The sequence below is a fragment of the Panthera tigris genome, chromosome A2 (genome assembly GCF_018350195.1).
Source record: "Panthera tigris isolate Pti1 chromosome A2, P.tigris_Pti1_mat1.1, whole genome shotgun sequence".
NCBI lineage: Eukaryota > Metazoa > Chordata > Mammalia > Carnivora > Felidae > Panthera > Panthera tigris.
Genome location: NC_056661.1, coordinates 161211387 through 161233740, shown reverse-complemented (window position 1 = coordinate 161233740; position 22354 = coordinate 161211387). Strand labels below are relative to the sequence as shown.

The 22354-nt window shown below is 41.7% G+C and overlaps 1 protein-coding gene across 1 annotated transcript; it reads right to left on the bottom strand.

The window, feature by feature from the left end:
- Positions 1-386: 386 nt before the first annotated feature.
- LOC102964499 (GTPase IMAP family member 7-like) lies at positions 387-21772 on the bottom strand. The gene is made up of 3 exons (XM_042975203.1): positions 21675-21772; positions 15290-15943; positions 387-1824 (listed from the first exon to the last, which is right to left on the bottom strand). The coding sequence occupies exons 2-3, from the start codon at positions 15927-15929 to the stop codon at positions 935-937; spliced, it is 1530 nt and encodes a 509-aa protein (XP_042831137.1). The 5' UTR covers positions 15930-15943; positions 21675-21772; the 3' UTR covers positions 387-934.
- Between the last annotated feature and the right edge of the window lie 582 nt (positions 21773-22354).

Below are 22354 nucleotides of genomic sequence, written 5' to 3'. Positions count from 1 at the left end.
TTTTTCAGATATAAGTGGAGACATTTTAGGTTAGGATGGTCCCTAAAAAAGAAGTGAGAGAAACACAGTAAGAGAATCCTGTGACTTTCAGATCTCCATGAACCACAGAACAATCTTTCCAGAGAAACCCGATACCTCCCTAACATAGTACTTGTGACCATGTGGTGCAACGACGCATGTGACCAGTGGTTCAGACGCTTAACATGTGCAGGATTTCTGATTTGAATTTTCCTGAGTCTTTGAACTCTATATGCCATTGCCTGATTATGCCAACTTTGGGTGAAGAGGGATAGGTGGGAAGGGGAGGCGGTGTGGACTGAGAGCTGGGAAGAGGCTTCATTCTGGTTAGTTCTCACTGCATAACAAACCATTCTGAAGCTCACTGGTTAAAAACAAAAACCATCATTTATTTGTTCTCATAAAGCTGCCATTTGGGCAGGACTCAGTGGGAATGGATCATCTTTGCTTTCTGCAACTTCGCCTGAGATGGCGGCCAGCCGGAGGGCCCACTTTTGTGTTGCCTCATTTGCATGGCGGGCAAGTTGATCTGAGTCACAAATGAAAGGTGAGCTGGGAAGTGGGCCAGCGACTTCAGGCCCTGGCATGGGGGCCTCTCAAGAGACAGCCTGGGCTTTCTCACAACATGACAGTCAATTCCAAGGGTACGAACTCCAACAGGGCAAGGAAGCATTGCCCACATGTAACCTTAGAGTCACAAGGTGTTGCTTCAACCATCTGCTATTAATTGAAATGGTCCCAGATCTGCCCAGTTCCAAGGTAGAGGACACAGGCCCCGCAAGTTAGTGGCAGGAGTAACAGCATCAGGTTATAGGAAGAATAAGTAGAAGCTACTGTCACAGCTATCTATGGAAACTACAATCTACCACTATCGCAAATCATCGTAAATTCAAAAGAAAAAATGAAATGGTCTTTACTACCAGAACATACGCCATATTTTTGAAAGCATCCTCCTAATCCCATCTAAAACATGTTCAAATATGCCCTTCTCAGCTTCTTCCCTGATGTTTTTTAATTGTTCATCATAAATCATCTTTAGCCATTTTATTTTTTCCTCCCGTTCTTCCTGTGATTTATCAGCATATTCCTTTTCTACTAGTTTAATTTCATTATTTAATTGATCGGTGTAGATCTTCTTCAGGTCTTCTTCCCGTTGCTTCAGCCTCTTCTCTGTGTCCTCGTAAATGGCATCAGTAAAGTAATCCCCTCCGTTGCTCTGCACCATCTCCTCTATCAGCTCCACCAGCTCCTGCACTTGAGCTTCCTTCTCGGCCTCTGAGGTTCTGTTGTTGAAGGCACAGTAGCGGTTCCCACACTCGCTGATGATGTTTCTTAGCTTCACATCTGCACCTGCTAAGAAGTCACTCAGACTCTGCCCTTCCAAGTTATCTTTGCCAGTGAACAACACGATCATGTGCCTCAAGGATGGCTTCCCAAAGACATACTTGATCAATGCCACGGTCTTCTGTTCTTCCTCCGTGTAGCGGCCCAGCTGGAGGACCAAGACGATGGCGTGGGGCCCAGGGCAGGAGTAGAGGACACACCGACTGATTTCCCTGCACGTGGTATTCAGGGTCTTCTTGGTGTCAAAGAGCCCTGGGGTGTCAACAACAAGAAGTTTCCTCCCCTTCCACTCCTTGGATGCTTTTTGACACTTGGGAGTGACAGCATGGGGAGCAACTTTAGACTCAAAGACTCTACTCCCCAGGATGGTGTTTGCCGTTGCGCTCTTCCCACTTCCAGTTTTCCCCACCAAAACAATCCTCAGACTGTTGTCCTGAGGGTCTTCCATGTCACTACCAGCGGCTGTGGGGTGTAAAAAAGAGAAGGAAAAGGAAAAAAGTCAACGAAGGTAAGTGGAAACCATCACGTTCCTCTTATCTCCTTTGTGTTTCTCCATGAAAACCTGCAGTAGTGTACTATCCATGTTGGTCCCATAAAGACAAAAAGATGAAACAATTCACTCACCATGGAAGAAACAACAAAGTAGTTAAAGAGTTCCCCTACAAAAGAGTACCAGGTCCAGATGGTTTCATGGGGATCTCACTTAAACCTTTCTTAAACTATTTCTGATGACTTAAAACAGAAGGAAATCTTTCCTGTTCATTCTATGCCACAAGTATGATATTGATCTCAAAGGCTAACAAAGATTTCACCAATAAATAAAGCTACAGACTTGTCTCATTTGCGAATACTATTGCAAAAATCCCAAATAAATTGTCAGACACTAAAAAGTAATACCCCATAATTAAATGTGATTTATTTCAGAAATACAACGGTGGTTCAATATGAGAAAATGGATTGTTACAATACATCCTCTTTGGTAGAGTTAAGAAGAAAAGTACTTTGATGCAGAACAGACATTTCCCCAAATTCAACGCTGTTTTAACAGATACTTCTTTAATGTGATTTTATAGAAATATAAATTTTAACAAATTTATCACCATATTTTCTCTGCAGCTAAAATAGTTGACTATAAACTTCATTTGGATGAATGAAGAAAGAAAATTAGCCTGTAGGGTCAACAAAGAGAAGAACGATGAGGGAGGGCCATCTCTACCAGATAGTAAAATATTTTACCCCTATAATTAAGGCAGTATGACGTGTGTGTGAACAGAGACAGAACGGAAAACAAAAAGGGACATTTCAGAGATAGACCAAATTGGTCTACTATATTCATGAGTATCCAGTGCAATTGTATTACGTTACATTTATCGTCCATAAAGCAGCCTCTCAAAGCAATGGGGAGAAAGATGGACTAATAACCAGCATTGGGATAACTACAAAACCACACAGAAAAAGACAAAACTGCACCCACGTCTTCATGCCATTCACATGCTAAATACATTGGAAACATAACACTAAAAATCAATCCACATAAATACTAGAAGAAACTCAGACCAATCCTTTGTAACCTAGGGGTGGGGCAACTGTTTCTAAGATTTGAAAGATTGTAAGGAAAAGGATTCATACATCTGACTGCATAAAGACCTAAAAGACAATGGGAGACAAGGAGCATCACAATTAAAATATGAATGTCAGACTATATCAAAGAGGGTTAATTCTCCTCTTATACAAAGAATACCTAAAAGTAGAGAGACAAATTCCAACAGCTTGATAGAAAATGGAGCAAGACATAGGAATAAACAGTTCAAAGAAAAAAAAGAAATGCCAATGCTCCTCAACTATGTAAAAATATATGAACACTCACTTAAAGTAGAGAAAAATAAATCCGACATAGGAAAAGAAAATAACTAAATATAGTAAATTAAAATTACACTGAGATACTATTTCTCCACTTACGGATTTGGCAAAAATCGAAAAATTTGCTGCTATAATTAGTCAGTAAAGGTTTAAAGGAAACAGTTCTCTTCTCCATGGCTAATGAAATTGAAAAACAGTCTAAAACCTACAGAGGAGAAATTGGCAATATTGTACAAATTACATATACATTTATTGGATTCTGAGTCCCAATTTTAGGACTTATGCCTGTAGTGGTCAGGGCAGCTCACTCCTAAACGTGCAATTTTGGCATGCTATTTCTTTTTTAATTTTTTTACATTTATTTATTTTGGAGAAACAGAGTGAGAGAAAGCGTGAGCGGGGGAGGGGCAGAGAGAGAAGGAGACACAGAATCTGAAGCAGGCTCCAGGCTCCCAACAAGCTGTTAGCACAGAGCCTGAAGGGCTCGAACCCACGAACTGTGAGATCATGACCTGAGCGAAGACGGACTCTCAACCGACTGAGACACCCAGGCACCCTGGCATACTGACTATTTTAAGTGAAAGTAACTTAAGATACAACCTATGTGGGAAGATTACTAAGACCCTCTTCTGTCCTCCTGCAAGCAGAAAACAAATTCTCCCGTGTAAAAGGTGTCCTTCCTGTCCCAGGAGGTAAAGAGACACCCTTATGTCCAAGGATGGGAGATTTAGAGCCAAGAAGACTGTATAAACAGCCCACTACTTTCTACTATTTTACTACCCCAGCCCAAAGTCTCTTTAGAATTCCTCCCTAACAGATGCTCCCAAAGTTAAGTTTTCCTTGTTTTGTCAATCCCTCACAGATCCATCGTCTCTTTGCCTAAAAAGTATAAAAACTTCCTGCCTTGGTCATTTCTCTTGGTTTTAGTTTCATTACTGAGCATCTGTGCACACTGCTTTTTTTTTTTTCTCTCTTGTTAATCTACCTCAAGTGAATGTAATTCTTAGGGCAGCTGGAAGACCTTGAAGGGTAGAGGAAGAAGTTCCCCTTCCTTATGTACCAGAGCTACACTGAGAAAAACACAGGAAAACATTAGGCATATGTTTATTCTCTGTGTCACTATTTGTAATAATTAAAGACAAAAAATCCACCAAATACCCACCAGTAGGAGTCTGGTTGAATAAACTAAGGTACATACACACAGCGATATACTATCCAACTGTAGAAAGGAATAAGAAATACCTCTCTATGCCGGGATGGAGAGATCTCCAGGATATTTCATTAAGCAAAAAAAAAAAAAAAAAAAAAAACAGGCAAAGTGAAGAAAATAATATTTAGTTTACTGTCATTTCTCTGATGGGGAGGAACATGAACTGTAGGTACAAAATACAACATATATTTCATGCACATGATAAAGCAAAGGCAAATCATCTGAACTGCCACCAAAGAAATTGCTGACAGAGGGATGGGAGGAATAAAGTGGGGGACAGGGTAGAAGCTGGAAACTACTTTGAGTATACTTAGATTTCATAGATTTGTCTTGAAAGCATGTACTTCCTTCTTTTTGAGAGTTCGAATTACAGCTCTTTCCCTTTATGAAAGACCTACATGTGTACCTGCTGTTGCTGGCTGACATAAATTCAAAGAGGATTTTTCATTTGTACAAAAAAAAAAGCTGAACACGAACACAGCGTTCCGCATTTGTTTTACAGCCAAATGAGCTAATGGAGAGGCCAAGTGGGCCGTTGTCCACGCCAGCTGCCAATCACCTTCCCCGGGAACCTCACACAGGGGTTCACCACCCAGTCACCAGTGTGTGAGCCAGATGAGCACGTGGGCTTTCTCTCAATTAAATGTGTGCATCTGTTAACAAGTTGTGTCTAAAAGTATCAGAAACACATAAGGGAGGTTATTTGGGGGAGATCTGGGAATGCGCACCCTTTTTCCATGTACATTGATGGTAATTGCTTCTCTCCTTTATGTCATTTTGTTTCATAAAAGATTTCATAGGAACATTCTGCTTGTGGATAGTGAGGAACATCTGTAAATAGCTTACATAATTATACAACAAAAACTATACTTTCAGATAACTAGTAAAAATCAAAAGCAAATGCAATACATAGTATTTGGTGTAATAGACAAACCACACAAAGAATTGGTCCAAGAAACTTGAAAATGCAGTTGCTTCATTGGCTATTGTCCTAATGGGATAGAGTGTAAGGCCAAATAGGGGGAAAAAACGTCAAGAAAATCTTAAATTGTTTTCAGGAATCCTGTCCTATTCTTAGCTTTTTGTGCACATGTGTAGTTTTGAAGCCCAAGGACAAACCCAGTGACAATGAACACCCTTAGCACCCATACTGTGTACTTCAAATGCCATTTCCCACCAAAAACTTTAGGACTCTTAGGAGAAGGTACCGATTCCAGATGTGGGCCATGAAATGTACACTTGGATCCTAGACTATCTACTCATACTAGAAAGCGAGGATTCTACCAGAAACTACTCAGACCGTGGGACGCCTGGCTAGCTCTGTCAATACAGCATACATCTCTTGATCCCACGTTCATGAGTTCTAGCCCCACATTGGGTGCAGAGATCACTTTCAAAAAAAATGTTTGGATCTTACCGAAAGGGGTACAGGGCCAACTTGAAGAGGCTGACTGGACAGAGATGGGGTAATTTGAGTACCAATGAGAATAATAATTTCAATGGATTGAAATTCATCAAATATGTTGAAGTTCATGAATTCATAACAATACCAACATCGCAAAAGAAGTGAAGTGTTCTCTTTGGGGTATGCTAGGAAATGATGTCATCAGTCTGAACATGGACAAAAAAGAATCAAGCATTCCTTTTGTCTTATTAACTACACCTTATGGAAATGAAGGTATGATTCAGGGGAACTTTCTTTTTAAAGGATTATGCCATCCAATAAATGAAGAAAGAATGATAGAATTATAATATTATTATTTGTGACCGTTAATGAGAGAAAGTTACTCTAGACTATCATTACAGTCTGCTACATTACAGAAAGAGACAGAAGAATATATAAGGTGCCTTCTGCTGGACGTTTACAACTGCACCTATGAAATATTGCCACCCAAATAACCAGGCAAGCCTTCATCTGATCAAGCCTCTCCTTAAATTTAAATTTATACAAAACACGGAAACTAGAAGAACCTGTCATATGATGTCTTGAGGATTTAATGAGCAAAATGTACACTGTCCAATTCTATGGAAAAATGACCAACCATTTCTTAACCAAAAACATTTTACAAAAAGAAACAGGAAAGTGAAAACTTATTTATCAAATTAAACAAGACATATGAAAGAATCGAAATTTATGAACCGTATTTGGAGCTGATTTTGAACTCTGATCATGGTATATTTTAATGACCTTTATCTTCCAGACATACATATGTAAATAATTACTGATAAAGTGATAAAATTTTTAGTATTCTAGTAATGTAATACTTTCTAGTATTCTAATGTTTAAAGTGTATGTATGTATATATGTATTTAATCTCTACACCCAGCATGAGGCTCAAACTCACAACCCTGAGATCAAGAGTCCCATGCTCTTCCAACTGAGCCAGATAGGCACCCCCACTCTAATTTTTGAAATGAGGAGATTGATGTGGCTCAGAAATGCTGAGAACGTTGCCCAAGGTCACTGCGCTAATGGGCTTTGGGCAGAGAAGGGATGCAATGCAAATTATGTCTGACCCTACACTCATGCATAACCCTTGCACGCTCTGGTCTCTTCTTGGTTCCTTCTGAGATCCTTGATTCTACATTTCTGTTTACATTGGATCAGAAATAGATCATGGGAGGCCAGGGAGGTAGTTCACTCTCTGTCCAGAAACATGAACTGGTAGCAACCCTGGAATTAGGGAAGGCAACCAAAGGGCTTCACACACATTTGTTTTCTATAGAATAGCTCATTCTATCCCCATGGCACCCCTTCCTTACCTCCTCTGTTACACTGTCGATCACAGCATTTCTCTCTTACATGTTGGAAAGGACACAGCCAGCGGAATTCTAGGCTTCCTGTGCCATTTGTGACCTGGGTATCCGGGAAATTTGATAAAACCACATGCACATCGTCTGGGATTCAGATTTCTTTCAGGAAAAAAGAGGAATTTGGATAGACTACTCTCTAAATTGCCTTCCAGGTCTAAAGACCTGCCTTGAGGACACTAGTTTCCCACTAAGGGAAATGGATGGGGTGTCAGGCAGCACTCACTCTGTCATGACAGCAACTGATGGAAGATATGCTGTTCAGCAAGTTTGTCCTGCTAAATAGGAGACGTGTGGACATGGGGCAATCAACCTCCTTACTCCCACTCTTCCTCCCCTGGGATCCCTTTTTGCTGGGCTGCTGGCACGACACTTGGTCCCCTCTCAGACCAGAACCCACACCCATGCACACCCCTATGTCCTGCTGCCCCTCACAGATCCATTGCTCTGAGGCCAGGCTCACCTTCTTTTGAAGGAGCTGAGTTCCCCATTGTTCTCCAAAGAACCTGTTTGAGCTGCTGCTTTTGCTTTCACTGTGAGGAAAATGTGTTTCCCCCTTTAAACCTCTGAGGCAGGAAGCTCAGATTGGTTGGAGCTAGTGAAGAAACTATTTGGCTTTAAAGAGACGGAAATATTGCCCTATAATTGGAGGAGTGCTTTAGTTTTACCAAGGTGTAAGCTTTTTCTCCATGTGCCTGCTGTCACACCAAATTTTACAAACCTATATTTGTTGTTTGGGGTTATACTGGTGGATCCCAAAGGCCCTTATTACATGACACAAATCATGCACACAGAGCCAGGCATGGTGTTGGGTCATCTTCCCTGCATGGAGTGGGTGACTCTGGGGTGATTCTAGGAAGAAGAAACTCAAATACATGGCTAGATGTGTCCAAATTTAGAGCCTGAGATACTTCCCAGTGATTCTATCATATGGGTTTTTTCATGATAGTCTTTCATGAAGGTCTCAAGTTACTCATTAAGAATTTACCAGCCTTCAGGTACAAAGCCAAGACTCTAAAGGATTGGGAGCCAAGAGAAAAAAAGGAAGATGTGGCCTGGAAAAAGTCTTCCAATGACCATACACCTTCTCTAGTTTTCTTCATATGGTTCTTTCAAGCCCCAAAATATGCATGACCTGACAAGAAGAGATGCATCCAGGGAGGAGATCAAACTTTCCCCTACAACCTTCCTACTTTCCTCTACCCCAGACCCAGGCACTGGTAGATTTTCCCAGATTTAGCCAGTGCATCCATTCCAACCTGCTCTGGAAACTTTGAGATGATAGACAGATGGTCAAACCTCTCATGGTTAACCAGCTGTTCCAATTGTCTCTTGCATCATCATAAAATTATAATGTTTTTGATTATATATTTTTGTTCACTACATTGAGACATGGGATTACTTGATGCTCACACTTGAAGGTGGGTACTAAGAGAACTAAATGTGGCAGGAAGTAGTGGCCAATGGGGAGGCAACCCATGGAGGGAAGCAGCTAGATTTGGAAATTATTGTATTAATACTATATTATTGGTCCATATCATTAGACCAGTTATTGGTGCTAATGACTTGGAGGGCCCCAGGTAACTGTTTTCCAACTTGCAATAAAGACACAGACCGGGACCAGCTATGTAATTTGCAAAGTCTGGCACAAAAGGAATATGCCAGGCCCTTTGTCAAAAACAAACAAAAGAAAATAAGAATTTCAAGATGACATCAACAGAACAGTAAATCCTTCTAAGTACAGGGCCCTGTGCAACGGCACAGGTCACATACCCATGAACTTGGTCTTGTGAGGCTGCATACATAAAAGTCTAGAGGAGAGCTAGAATCATATTTCCTGCTCAAAATATCTCTACCATTTCCTAGTTTCATTTCAAGCTACATATTCCTTGAGTGAAACTTGTCCTTGGATGTTTTCATGGTCAGCTAATTGCTTCTCCAGGTATTATGCTCAGGTACGCTGTTAAGTTCCCTAGAGGGAACAGGAGACTAGTTGACACAGAATCCATGGATGCCACAAGAAATCAGATGCGGGTCTCAAATGGTAACAGCCTTGTGATCATTGGTCAAAAAGGAGCATGTGGCCCCCATCAGTCCCATCCTGAGCCCTAAGTTAGGAGTGATCTCCTTCTAGAAGATTCTGGATAGAAGCAGTGTAGCCCCATATCTGAATTGTTCACTTGGCCACGCTCCTGATCATTGAGGGCTTCCTTCCACTTGCACCTATGCTGTGAGCCACAGGCCTCTCCACCGCTTGTCTCCTCCTCCAACCCTGGAAACACAACTTTCCACCCAGGATCTTGCTCCTTCCACATAGTCAGAAGCAGAATGATAAATGTGGACAAAGCCACAGCTTCCTTTTTTATGTTTTCCTTTGATTCTTTCCATTTCACACACACACAGAAATGTGGATATAATGAATTTTCAAAAGGTGTGGGGTCATTAAGAGACATTCTTTGAATTCTATAGGAGTCTTCTTGTGGGGCTCAGGGTGTTTTCTGATGCTCAGATCTAGATAATCTCAAAGCTCAACTTATCAAAATAGTGCAGAAATAATAACAGTAGTTTAAAAGAATCGTTCCCCCATTGCCCTGTTTCTTCTACATATCGTCTTTGGAACTTTGGTGGATCCATTTCCTATTGCCTCCATGACAAATTCCCAAAACATTAGTAGCTGAAAGCAATATAAACTTCATCTTCTGCAGTTATGGAGGACAAGAGCATGGAATTAGTTTTATGGAGATAAAATCAAGGTCTTCCAGAGCTGGTTCTTTCTGGAGGCTCCAGGAGAGAATCCATCCATTGCCTCTTACATCTTCTAGAAGCTGCCAGATGTCCTGGGCTTGGGGCCACATCACACCAATCTCTCTGCCTTTGTCACATTGCCTACATGCCTCTCCTTAGAAGGACCTTTCTGAGTACCTCTGGGGCCCACCCAGATAATCCGGAATAATCTCCCCATCTCAAAGTCATTAACTTAATCACACCTGCAAAGATGCTTATGGAATAAGGTAACATTCACAGGCTCTGGGGATTAGAGTGTGGCCATCTTTCGGGGGCCACCATTCAGCCTGCCACATTTGGGTCAGTTAACCTCTCTGCAACTCACTCCCCTAATCTTTAAAATGGAATACTTACTTCAGACAGTCATTGTGAAACCAGATAAATTTGTACACATGAAGTGGTACTCAAACCATAGTTATCAATAGGTATTAGTTAGTAGTAATAATTCAACCCTCAATGCTCTTCTCATAGATTACCATCCTGAGGCTCATCTACACATCATAGTTGCTGTCTTAGTCAGCGTGGACTGCCATAATACCACAGCCTGGGAGCAGGAACAGCAGTAATTAATCTCTCACAGTTCTGGAGACTGGGCAGCCCAAGCCCAATGTGCCAGCCAACTTGTTTCCCTGGGAAAGGCTCACTTCCTGATTTGTGAATTGCACTGTCTCACCGTGTCCATACATGATGGAGCGAGGAAGCAACTCTCTGCTATCTCTTCTTCCAAGGGCACTAATCCCATCAAGAGGACCCCAGATTCATGAACTCATGGAAACCAACTTACGTTACCCCCAAATACCATCAAGTTGGGGGTTAGGGATTCTGGAGCCTTCTCTCTTGGTGCCACATAAAACTAGTCACTTCTACTTTGTAACAATCTCTTTTAAGTGGATATCACTCAAGGTTTCCTGGTTTCTCCCCACTCACTCCACCCCCAAAGGGCACTGCATGAAAAGGAAGACTCAGCACCTCCACAGCCTGTCTACCAGGATAAGGGAACTGGATTATCTATAGCCCTGCACTCACATGTCTTCAATGAAATTGTCTTCTGGCTCCACGGATGTGCAAGAAGAGCTGCCTCTTGCAGCCTCATGGCAGTCGTGTCACAAAAGAGATAGAGGTGTTAGGTGTGACAGTGCACTTGGGGCTGAATCCCTCAAAGGAAACATTGACCAAACCCTCATGAAATAAGGACCATGCCCCCCAAAGAGCCTTTTACTGTCTTCCACGATGTTATATTCCGTTATGAACCACAACCATTCAGTCCTGTTCTCAAACAGGTCTCTGCTTCCTCCTAAGGCTTCTCCGAAGATCTACCAAAAGTGACCACTCAGAATTTGTGTCTTCACCACAGGGTCACAATCTTGGAGCTTCAGGGGAAAAACTGTAGGACGTGCTCTGAACTACTGTTGCCTCAAAGAGACTCTTCAGAGCAGGTTTCCAAGATGGCAGCCCTGACTCAATGCTCAGACTCTTGCCAGTGAGCAAAGCCAGGACTACTGGGACTCTCAGTCTGGAAGCATATGTACCTCAGGAAATCAGACGACTGACTCAAGATCCAGCAGAGTGAGAAGTAATGACATAGGACTGAGTGAACGGATTCAAGATGTGCCATTGTGGTTATTTGTTTGGAATATTGATGGCATTCTGTTTGATGTTCTACTTGTATGGCTATTTGTGGAACCTTATTTCTTTCTCCTTACACGAATTAGTAGACTGTGTATTTGTAAACCCACAACAACCGTCTTTAAATATTACCTCATCTTCACCTACCCTCAAAATTGAGAAACAAATGCTTCTACTAAGTTTCATTCACTTTCATGTTGATAGAACCATTTGCATAGGTTTAATAAAATTCTGTCCTCTTGTTTCCAAAGATACCATTGGAAAAATCGATTCTGCAGCAAGGCCATATGTACAGGGTGATATATGAGAGTGATTGTTGTTTAAACAAACACCATCAGACCACTGCTAAGGAGCAATTGTTGTTGTTACATGTGGAGCTAATGTCTCCAAAACCTTCATAAGAAAACGAATATGATGTCTGGCTTCCAGGATCCCAATCTCTGGGAGTAAGGAAGTCCACTCCCAGGTAGTCCAGAAACCCAGGCAAATTTTGGAGACCTCAGGAAGAGGGAAATTCATTGAGATTTATGGGTACAGCATGCAAAGTTTGCTCGAGAAAGTGTTTGGGCCTTGGTTTCCTACTCCTAGGATAGAAGAATGGCAGGGGCTTTGAAACGTCTGATTCAAAATTCATTTTGAAAATTTCCAAAAGAAGTTTATCCTTTGGAATTGATAGTTGCTTCATATGATTAGGCTCTAGATTTCACGAGCAAAGTCAAGGAGGCTTTTCCAGTTAATTAAGATTCTTGCTGCATCTGTATAAATAATCAGGCCATGCATGGTAAAAACAATCTTCAAGGATCAACAATACTTGTTGGAGACTGTTTATGGTCACAAAGTAGAGAACGCTACGAAAATGATCCAAAATTTAGAAATAGGCAAGAGAGATTACTGGAGTGTTCTATTGTTCTGTGTGGTGCTGTGCTTGATGATCAGCTGTGATACTTTACAACACTTTAAGGACAGAGAGAATTTTGCACATCTCTGCCTTGGAGATACTCAGCGAATTTTCTGTCTGGTGGAATGTAGAACTCAAAAATTACATTTTACTACTCTCTTGAACACATCAACATTTGATTTCAAATGAGCTTTGTGTTTCTGTTTGTTTGTGTTTTTTGTTTTGTTCTTTGCTTATGTGTTTGTTTTTAACTAGGTTTCACACCCAGCATGGAGCCCAAAGTCAAGACCCTAAGGTCAAGACCTGAGCTGAGATCAAGAGTCAGACGCTTAACTGATTGAGCCACCCAAAGGAACTTTGAACCAATTATAGAATCATACTGGTTCTCTAGTTAAGCCATGAGTTGAGCCAAGTCTTTGATGTGTTTATACTTGCCCAGGAGTCATGAGTTTGCTTTTTTTGAAAACTGCAGATAAGAAAGAGAGGCAGAAATAGCATGATTCAACCCTTGGAGGTGGAAATATACTGGACACAGAGAACAGCTAACAATTTGGAGTGCAGGAATCATTACCAGCCTTTACTGAGGGCCTACTGTGTCCCTGGCACTTGCCTCTCCATCATTATCACCTTCGTTCCTTACAAAAGTGTAAAACGGATATTAACGGGAACAATGATATCTAGAAGAATCTCATTCTTGGAAGAGGAGTTGAGACTGATTATAATGACTGTTGAATACCAGGCCAAGGAATGTGGATTCTAAGCCCTAGGCAGTAGAAGATTTCCAAGAAGTAGAGACCTAAGAAAACTATCCCAATGGGCTTAACCTGGTAACTGCAACGAGGACTGGAGAGGAAGAGATCAGGGGTACTGTACCCTCACACTGCACACACTGTCCCTCTCTTACCACCCATCCTAGGTTGAATTGTATCCTCCTAAAGAAGTCCTAACTCCTGATACCTGAGAATGTGACCTACTTTGGAGCACGGTCTCTGTGATGTCATGTCATGAAGTTAAGGTTGAGCCCTACTCCGATGCCTGGAATCGTTTCATTCAGAGTGAGGGATGTTTACACACAGATACACACAGAGAACACCAAGTGACAAAAGAGGCAGAGATTGGAGTGAAGCACCTAGAAGGCAAAGAACAAAGCACGACAGCCAGCACCAGAAGCTAAGAAGCAGCAAAGAAGGATCCTTCCCCGGAGACTTCATGGAGAGTATGGCCCTGGGAACGTCTCGGTTTGGCACTTGTAGCCTGTGCCAGTGAGACAGTAGCCATAACAATGAGACAGTAAGTTTCTGCTCTTTAAGCAACAGTTTGTGGTCATTTGTTATAGCAGCTCCTGGGGGAACTAATATAGATTTTAAGGCCAAGAAGTAGAGTCCTGCCCTGGTAATTACCTAAAATGTAGGAGTCGTTTTGAAATTGAGTAATGCATGGAGCTTCGAAGAATTCTGAGGTGCATGATAAAAAGAAAGGCCTAAGAGGATGTCGGTGGTAGGATGAGCATGCAGGTCACTTTCTGGTGAGGTCCCAGAGAGGTAGAGACCACGCTGCTGGACATTGGAGGGATGATGGCACTTGCTATAAAATGGCAGGGGGCAGGGGTCAGGGAGGCGGGCTAAACTGAGGTGGGCTGCTGGGTGGAGAGTAGACCATGTAAGTGATGAACTTGAATATTTAGCTGAGGAGAATTCCGAGAAGAGTGTAGAAGGTGCGGCCTGGTTTCTCCTTGCTGCTTCTAATGAAATGATTGAGGAAAGAAAGTGGTGGCCTATCTCCAGCCAAAGAGCACCAAGATGGCCAGCTGCCAGCAGAGCCCAGGAAGAAGCAAGCAAGGTCCTCCCCTCAAGGCTTCAGAGAGCGCACGCCTCTGCTGGCATCTTGACTTCGGACTCCAGGAGCTACCACACAATCCATGTCTCAACTGTTTCAACTGGTGTTTGGCCGACCTGTCGTGCAGTGCTAGGCATCCAGTATGTCCCCTCCACCTTGCCCCTGCCTGCTTTCTTGTCCCATCCTCTGAGAAACCCAAAGGTCTCCCCTTCTGTGGCACGGTGTGAACAGGGCAAATCTTGTAGACTACGTTCTTCCTCATTCCCGCCACATTTCTGGCCCAGACGGACCCCGGGTCCCCCTGATGAGAGAGAGCTTGGGGCTTTCTCAGAATTTAGATTTCAGTCCTCTAAAGAATTCTCTTTTTGGAAACAAATATACAACATCAAAACAAAAACTAACAATTGCTTCTTTTAAAGAGACACACAGGAATTTAAGGCCTGGGAGTGCGGTTAAGGCCTCCTGAACTCTGAAGGCAAAAAGGCAGACTACCAGGGTGCCATGAGCTGGGGGGTCTGAGGTAAAAGCGGGCCCCAGTCCCAGCAGCAACAATCAATCCCTCGCTCTTACAGAATACCAACACCGCACAAAAGGACTATTTTCTCTTAATCAGCAAAAATGTTTCCTTAATATATGAAAATCAGTCAGTGGAAAAGTGTGTGGGCCTGATTCTGCCACGATCAAGATCTATGGCTTGGAGAAAACCCAATCACAAACAGACCCCAAAAAACCACAATCCCCATGTGCCCCAGTATCTTTATGGATAAGAAGTCCCAGATTGTCTCAATTCAATGCCTCCCACACAACAGCCTCATGCGAGACTATCTGGGCCTCTCCCAATGAGGACAAATCCCAAGACTTTCCCCCCCACATGATTCATGACCCTGGGCCCATGTACCTACACAACTTCTCAAGTGTAAATGGCGTCTCGTAAATGGCATCGGTAAAGTAAGCCCCTCCGTTGCTCTGCACCATCTCCTCTATCAGCTCCACCAGCTCCTGCACTTGAGCTTCCTTCTCGGCCTCTGAGGCTCTGTTGTTGAAGGCACAGTAGCGGTTCCCACACTTGCTGATGATGTTTCTTAGCTTCACATCTGAATCTGCCAAGAAGTCACTCAGGCTCTTCTCCTCCAAGTCATCTTTGCGAGTGAACAACACGATCATGTGCTTCAAGGCTGGCTTCCCAAACACAGCCTTGATCAATGCCACCATCCTCTGCTCTTCTTCCCTGTAGAGGCCCACCTGGAGGACCAAGATGATGGCGTGGGGCCCAGGGCAGGAGTAGAGGACACACCGACTGATTTCCCTGCACGTGGTATCCAGGGTCTCCTTGGTGCCAAAGAGCCCTGGGGTGTCAACAACAACAAGTTTCCTCCCCTTCCATTCCGTGGATGCTTTTTGACACTTGGCAGTGACAGTATAGGGAGAAATTCTAGACTCAAACACTCTACTCCCCAGGATGGTGTTTGCTGTTGCACTCTTCCCACTTCCAGTTTTCCCCACCAAAACAATCCTCAGAGTGTTGTCCTGAGGGTCTGCCATGTCACTACCAGTGGCTGTGGGGTGTAAAAAAGAGAAGGAGAAGAAAAAGAGTCAACGAAGGTAAGCGGAAACCATCACATTCCTCTTATCTCCTTTGTGTTTCTCCATGAAAACCTGCAGTAGTGTACTATCCATGTTGGTCCCATAAAGACAAAAAGATGAAACAATTCACTCACCATGGAAGAAACAATAAAGTAGTTAAAGAATTCCCCTACAAAAGAGTACAAGGCCCAGATGGTTTCATGGGGATCTCACTTAACTTTTCTTAAACTATTCCTGATGACTTAAAACAGAAAGAAATATTTCCAGTTCTTTCTATGACATATGTATGATATTGATCCCAAAGGCTAACAAAGATTTCACCAATAAATAAAGCTACAGACATGTCTCATTTGCGAATACTAATGCAAAAATCCCAAATAAATTGTCAGACACTAAAAAGTAAAACCCCACAATTAAATGTGATTTTTTATTTCAGAAATAGTAGGGTGGTTCAACATGAGAAAATGGATTGTTACAACACATCCCCTTTAGTAGATTTAAGAAGAAAAATACCTTGATGCAAAACAGACATTACCCCAAATTCAACACTGTTTTAATAGATACTTCTTTAATGTGATTTTATAAAAATATAAATTTTAAAAATTTGTCTCCATTTTTTTCTCTGCAGCTAAAATAGTTGACTGTAAACTTAATTTGGAAGAATGAAGAAAGGAAATTAGCCTGTAGAGTCAAAAAAGAGAAGAACGATTAGGGAGGGCCAGCTCTACTAGATAGCAAAATATTTTAGCCCCTATAATTAAGGCAGTATGAAGAGTGTGTGAACATAGAGAAACTGAAAACAAAAACGGACAATTCAGAAATAGACCAAATTGGTCTACTATATTCATGAGCATCCGGTTCAATTGTATCGTGTTACATTTCTCTTCCGTAAGGCAGCATCTCACAGCAATGAGGAGAAAGATGGACTAATAGCCAGCATTGGGATAACTATAAAACCACACAGAAAAAGACAAAACTGCACCCTCGTCTTCATGCCATTCACATGGTAAATACGTTAGAAATAAAAACACTAAAAATCAATCCACATAAATACTAGAAGAAACTCAGACCAATCCTTTGTAACCTAGGGGCAGGGAACTATTTCTAAGATTTGAAAGATTGTAAGGAAAAGGATTCATACAACTGACTACATAAAGATCTAAAAGACAATGGGAGACAACGAACACCATGGACAATTAAAATACGAATGTCAGACTATATCAAAGAGGGTTAAATCTCCTCTTATACAAAGAATACCTAAAGGTACAGAGACAAATGTCCAATAGCTCGATAGAAAATGGAGCAAGACATATGAATAAACAGTTCAAAGAAAAAAAAAGAAATGCCAATGCTCCTCAACTATGTAAAAATATATGAACACTCACTTAAAGTAGAGAAATATAAACCCAACAAAGGAAAAGGAAAAACTAAATGTAATAAATTAAAATTACACTGAGATACTATTTCTCCACTTACAGATTTGGCAAAAGTGCAAAAATTTGCTGCTATAATCAGTCGGTAAAGGTTTAGAGGAAACAGGTTCTCTCCTCCGTGGCTAATGAGAATAGAAAAACAGTCTAAAACCTACAGGGGAGAAATTAGCAATATCATACAAATCACATATACATTTATTCTTGGATTGTGAGTCCCAATTTTAGGATTTATGCCTGTAGTGGTCACGGGCAGGTCACCCCTAAACATGCAAATTTGGCATACTGACTATTTCATATAAAAGTACCTTAAGACACAGCATGTATGGGAAGATTACTAAGACCCTCTTCTGTCCCCCTGCAAGCAGGAAACAAATCTCCCATGTAAAAGGTCCCCTTCCTGTCCCAGGAGGTAAAGAGACACTCTCATGACCAGGGATGGGAGATTTAGAGCCAAGAAGAGTGTATAAACAGCCCACAACTTTCTACTAATTTACTACCTCAGCCCAAAGTCTCTTTAGAATTCCTCCCTAACAGATGCTCCCAAAGTTAAGTTTTCCTTGTTTTGTCAATCCCTCACAGATCCATCGTCTCTTTGCCTAAAAAGTATAAAAACTGCCTGCCTTGGTCATCTCTCTTGGTCTTAGATTCATTAGTGAGCATTTGTGCGCACTGCTCTTTTTTCTCTCTTGTTAATCTGCCTCAAGTGAATGTAACTCTTAGTGCAGCTGGAAGACCTTGAAGGGTATAGGAAGAAGTTCCCCTTCCTTTTATCCCAGAGCTACACTAACAAAACACAGGAAAATATTAGGCATATTTTATTCTCTGCGTCACTATTTGTAATAATTAAAGACCAAAAATCTACCAAATGCCCACTAGTAGGGGTCTGATTGAATAAACCAAGGTACATACACACAGCGATGTACTATCCAACTGTAGAAAGGAATAAGAAATACCTCTCTATGCTGGGATGGAGAGATCTCCAGGATATTTCATTAAGCAAAAAAAAGGCAAAGTGAAGAAAATAATATTTAGTTTACTGTCATTTCTCTAATGGGGAGGAACATTAACTGCAGGTACAAAATACAACATATATTTCATGCACATCAAAAAGCAATGGCAGATCATCTGAACCGTCACCAAAGAAGTTACTGACAGAGGGATGGGAGGAATAAGGCGGGGGACAGGGTAGAAGCTGGGAACTACTTTGAGTATACTTAGATTTCATAGATTTGTCTTGAAAGCATGTACTTCCTTCTTTTTGAGAGTTCGAATTACAGCTCTTTTCCTTTATGAAAGACCTACATGTGTACCTGCTGTTGCTGGCTGACATAAATTCAAAGAGGATTTTTCATTTGTACAAAAAAAAGCTGAACACGAACACAGCGTTCCGCATTTGTTTTACAGCCAGTTGAGCTAATGGAGAGGCCGAGTGGGCCGTTGTCCACGCCAGCTGCCAATCACTTTCCCCGGGAACCTCACACAGGGGTTCACCATCCAGCCACCAGAGCTGTGAGCCAGATGAGCACATGGGCTTTCTCTCAATTGAATGTGTGCGTCTGTTAACAAGTTGTGTCTAAAAGTATCAGAAACACATAAGGGAGGTTATTTGGGGGAGATCTGGGAATGCGCACCCTTTTTCCATGTACATTGATGGTAATTGCTTCTCTCCTTTATGTCATTTTGTTTCATAAAAGATTTCATAGGAACGTTCTGCTTGTGGAAAGTGAGGAACATCTGTAAATAGCTTACATAATTATACAACAAAAACTATACTTTCAGATAACTAGTAAAAATCAAAAGCAAATGCAATACATAGTATTTGGTGTAATAGACAAACCACACAAAGAATTGGTCCAAGAAACTTAAAAATGGAGTTGCTTCATTGGCTATTGTCCTAATGGGATAGAGTGTAAGGCCAAATAGGGGGAAAAAACGTCAAGAAAATCTTAAATTGCTTTCAGGAATCCTGTCCTATACTTAGCTTTTTGTGTACATGTGTAGTTTTGAAGCCCAAGGACAAACCCAGTGGCAATGAACACCCTTAGCACCCATACTGTGCCCTTCAAATGCCATTTCCCACCAAAAACTTTAGGACTCTTAGGAGAAGGTACCGATTCCAGATGTGGGCCATGAAATGTACACTTGGATCCTAGACTATCTACTCATACTAGAAAGCGAGGATTCTATCAGAAACTACTCAGACCGTGGGATGCCTGGCTAGCTCTGTCAATACAGCATGCATCTCTTGATCCCATGCTCATGAGTTCTAGCCCCACATTGTGTGCAGAGATCACTTTCAAAAAAAATGTTTGGATCTTACCGAAAGGGGTACAGGGCCAACTTGAAGAGGCTGACTGGACAGAGATGGGGTAATTTGAGTACCAATGAGAATAATAATTTCAATGGATTGAAATTCATCAAATATGTTGAAATTCATGAATTCATAACAATACCAACATCACAAAAGAAGTGAAGTGTTCTCTTTGGGGTATGCTAGGAAATGATGTCATCAGTCTGAACATGGACAAAAAGATTCAAGCATTCCTTTTGTCTTATTAACTACACCTTATGGAAATGAAGGTATGATTCAGGGGAACTTTCTTTTTAAAGGATTATGCCATCCAATAAATGAAGAAAGAATGATAGAATTATAATATTATAATTTGCCACCATTAATGAAACAAAGTTACTCTAGTGTATCATTACTGTCTGCTACATTACAGAAAGAGACAGAAGAATATATAAGGTGCCTTCTGATGGACGTTTACAACTGCACCTATGAAATATTGCCACCCAAATAACCAGGCAAATCTTAATCTGAGCAAGCCTCTCCTTAAATTTAAATTTATACAAAACACGGAAACTGGAAGAACATGTCATATGACATCTTGAGGATTTAATGAGCAAAATGTACACTGTCCAATTCTCTTGGAAAAAGGACCAACCATTTCTTAACCAAAAATAATTTACAAAAAAAAAAAAAAACCAGGAAGGTGAAAACTTATTTATCAAATTAAACTTAAGAGATATGAAAGAATCGAAATTTATGAACCCGTATTTGGAGCTGATTTCAGTTTTAAATTCTAGAGGACGATCTGGGAATTGGAATACACCTGGTATTTTTTGAAAATTCTAATTGCTTTTTGAACACTGATTATGGTATATTTAACGACCTTCATCTTCCAGACATACATATGTAAATAATTACTGATGAAGTGATAAAATTTTTAGTATTCTAGTAATGTAATACTTTTTAGTATTCTAATGTTTAAAGTGTATGTATGTATGTATTTAATCTCTACACCCAGCATGAGGCTCAAACTCACAACCCTGAGATCAAGAGTCCCATGCTCTTCCAACTGAGCCAGATAGGCACCCCCACTCTAATTTTTGAAATGAGGAGATTGATGTGGCTCAGAAATGCTGAGAACGTTGCCCAAGGTCACTGCGCTAAAGGGCTTTGGGCAGAGAAGGGATGCAATGCAAATTATGTCTGACCCTACACTCATGCATAACCCTTGCACGCTCTGGTCTCTTCTTGGTTCCTTCTGAGATCCTTGATTCTACATTTCTGTTTACATTGGATCAGAAATAGATCATGGGAGGCCAGGGGAGGCAGATTACTCTCTGTCCAGAAACATGAACTGGTAGCAACCCTGGAATTAAGGAAGGCAACCAAAGGGCTTCACGCACATTTGTTTTCTATAGAATAGCTCATTCTCTCCCTCATGGCACCACTTTCTTACCTCCTCTGTTACACTGTCGATCACAGCATTTCTCTCTTACATGTTGGAAAGGACACAGCCAGCTGAATTCTAGGCTTCCTGTGCCATTTGTGACCTGGGTATCCCGGGGAATTTGATAAAACCACACGCACATCGTCTGGGATTCAGATTTACTTTCAGGAAAAAAGAGGGATTGGGACAGACTCGTCTCTAAATTGCCTTCCAGCTCTAAAGACCTGTCTTGAGGACACTAGTTTCCCACTAAGGGAAATGGATGGGGTGTCAGGCAGCACTCACCCTGTCATGACAGCAATGATGGAAGATACGCTGTTCAGCAAGTTTGTCCTGCTATATAGGAGATGTGTGGACATGGGCCAATCAATCTCCTTACTCCCACTCTTCCTCCCCCGGGACCCCTGTGGCAGCATCCTGTTTGCTGGGCTGCTGGCACGGTATTTGGTCCCCTCTCAGACCAGGACCCACACCCATGCACAGCCCTGTGTCCTGCTGCCCCTCCCGGCTCTATTGCCCTAGGCCAGGCTCACCTTCTTTTGAATGAGCTGATGAGTTCCAGAGTGTTCTCCAAAGAAGCTGTTTGAGCTGGTGCTTTTGCTTAACTGAGAGGAAAAAGTGTTTGCACCCTTTAAACCTCTGAGACAGGAAGCTCAGATTGGGTGGAGCTAGTGAAGGAACTATTTGGCTTTAAAGAGACAGAAATATTGCCCTATACTTGGAGGAGTGCTTGAGTTTTACCAAGGTGTAAGCTTTTTCTCCATGTGCCTGCTCTCACACCAAATTTTACAAACCTATATTTGTTGTTTGGGGTTATACTGGTGGATCCCAAAGGCCCTTATTACATGACACAAATCATGCACACAGAGCCAGGCATGGTGTTGGGTCATCTTCCCTGCATGGAGTGGGAGACTCTGGCGTGATTCTAGGAAGAAGAAACTCAAATGCGTGGCTAGATGTGTCCAAATTTAGAGCCTGAGATACTTCCCAGTGATTCTATCATATGGGTGTTCATGATAGTCTTTCATGAAGGTCTCAAGTAACTCATTAAAAATTTACCAGCCTTGAGGTACAAAGCCAAGAGTCTAAACCATTGGGAGCCAAGAGGAGAAAAAGGAATATGTGGCCTGGAAAAAGTCTTCCAATGACCATACACCTTCTCTAGTTTTCTTCATATGGTTCTTTCAAGCCCCAAAATATGCATGACCTGACA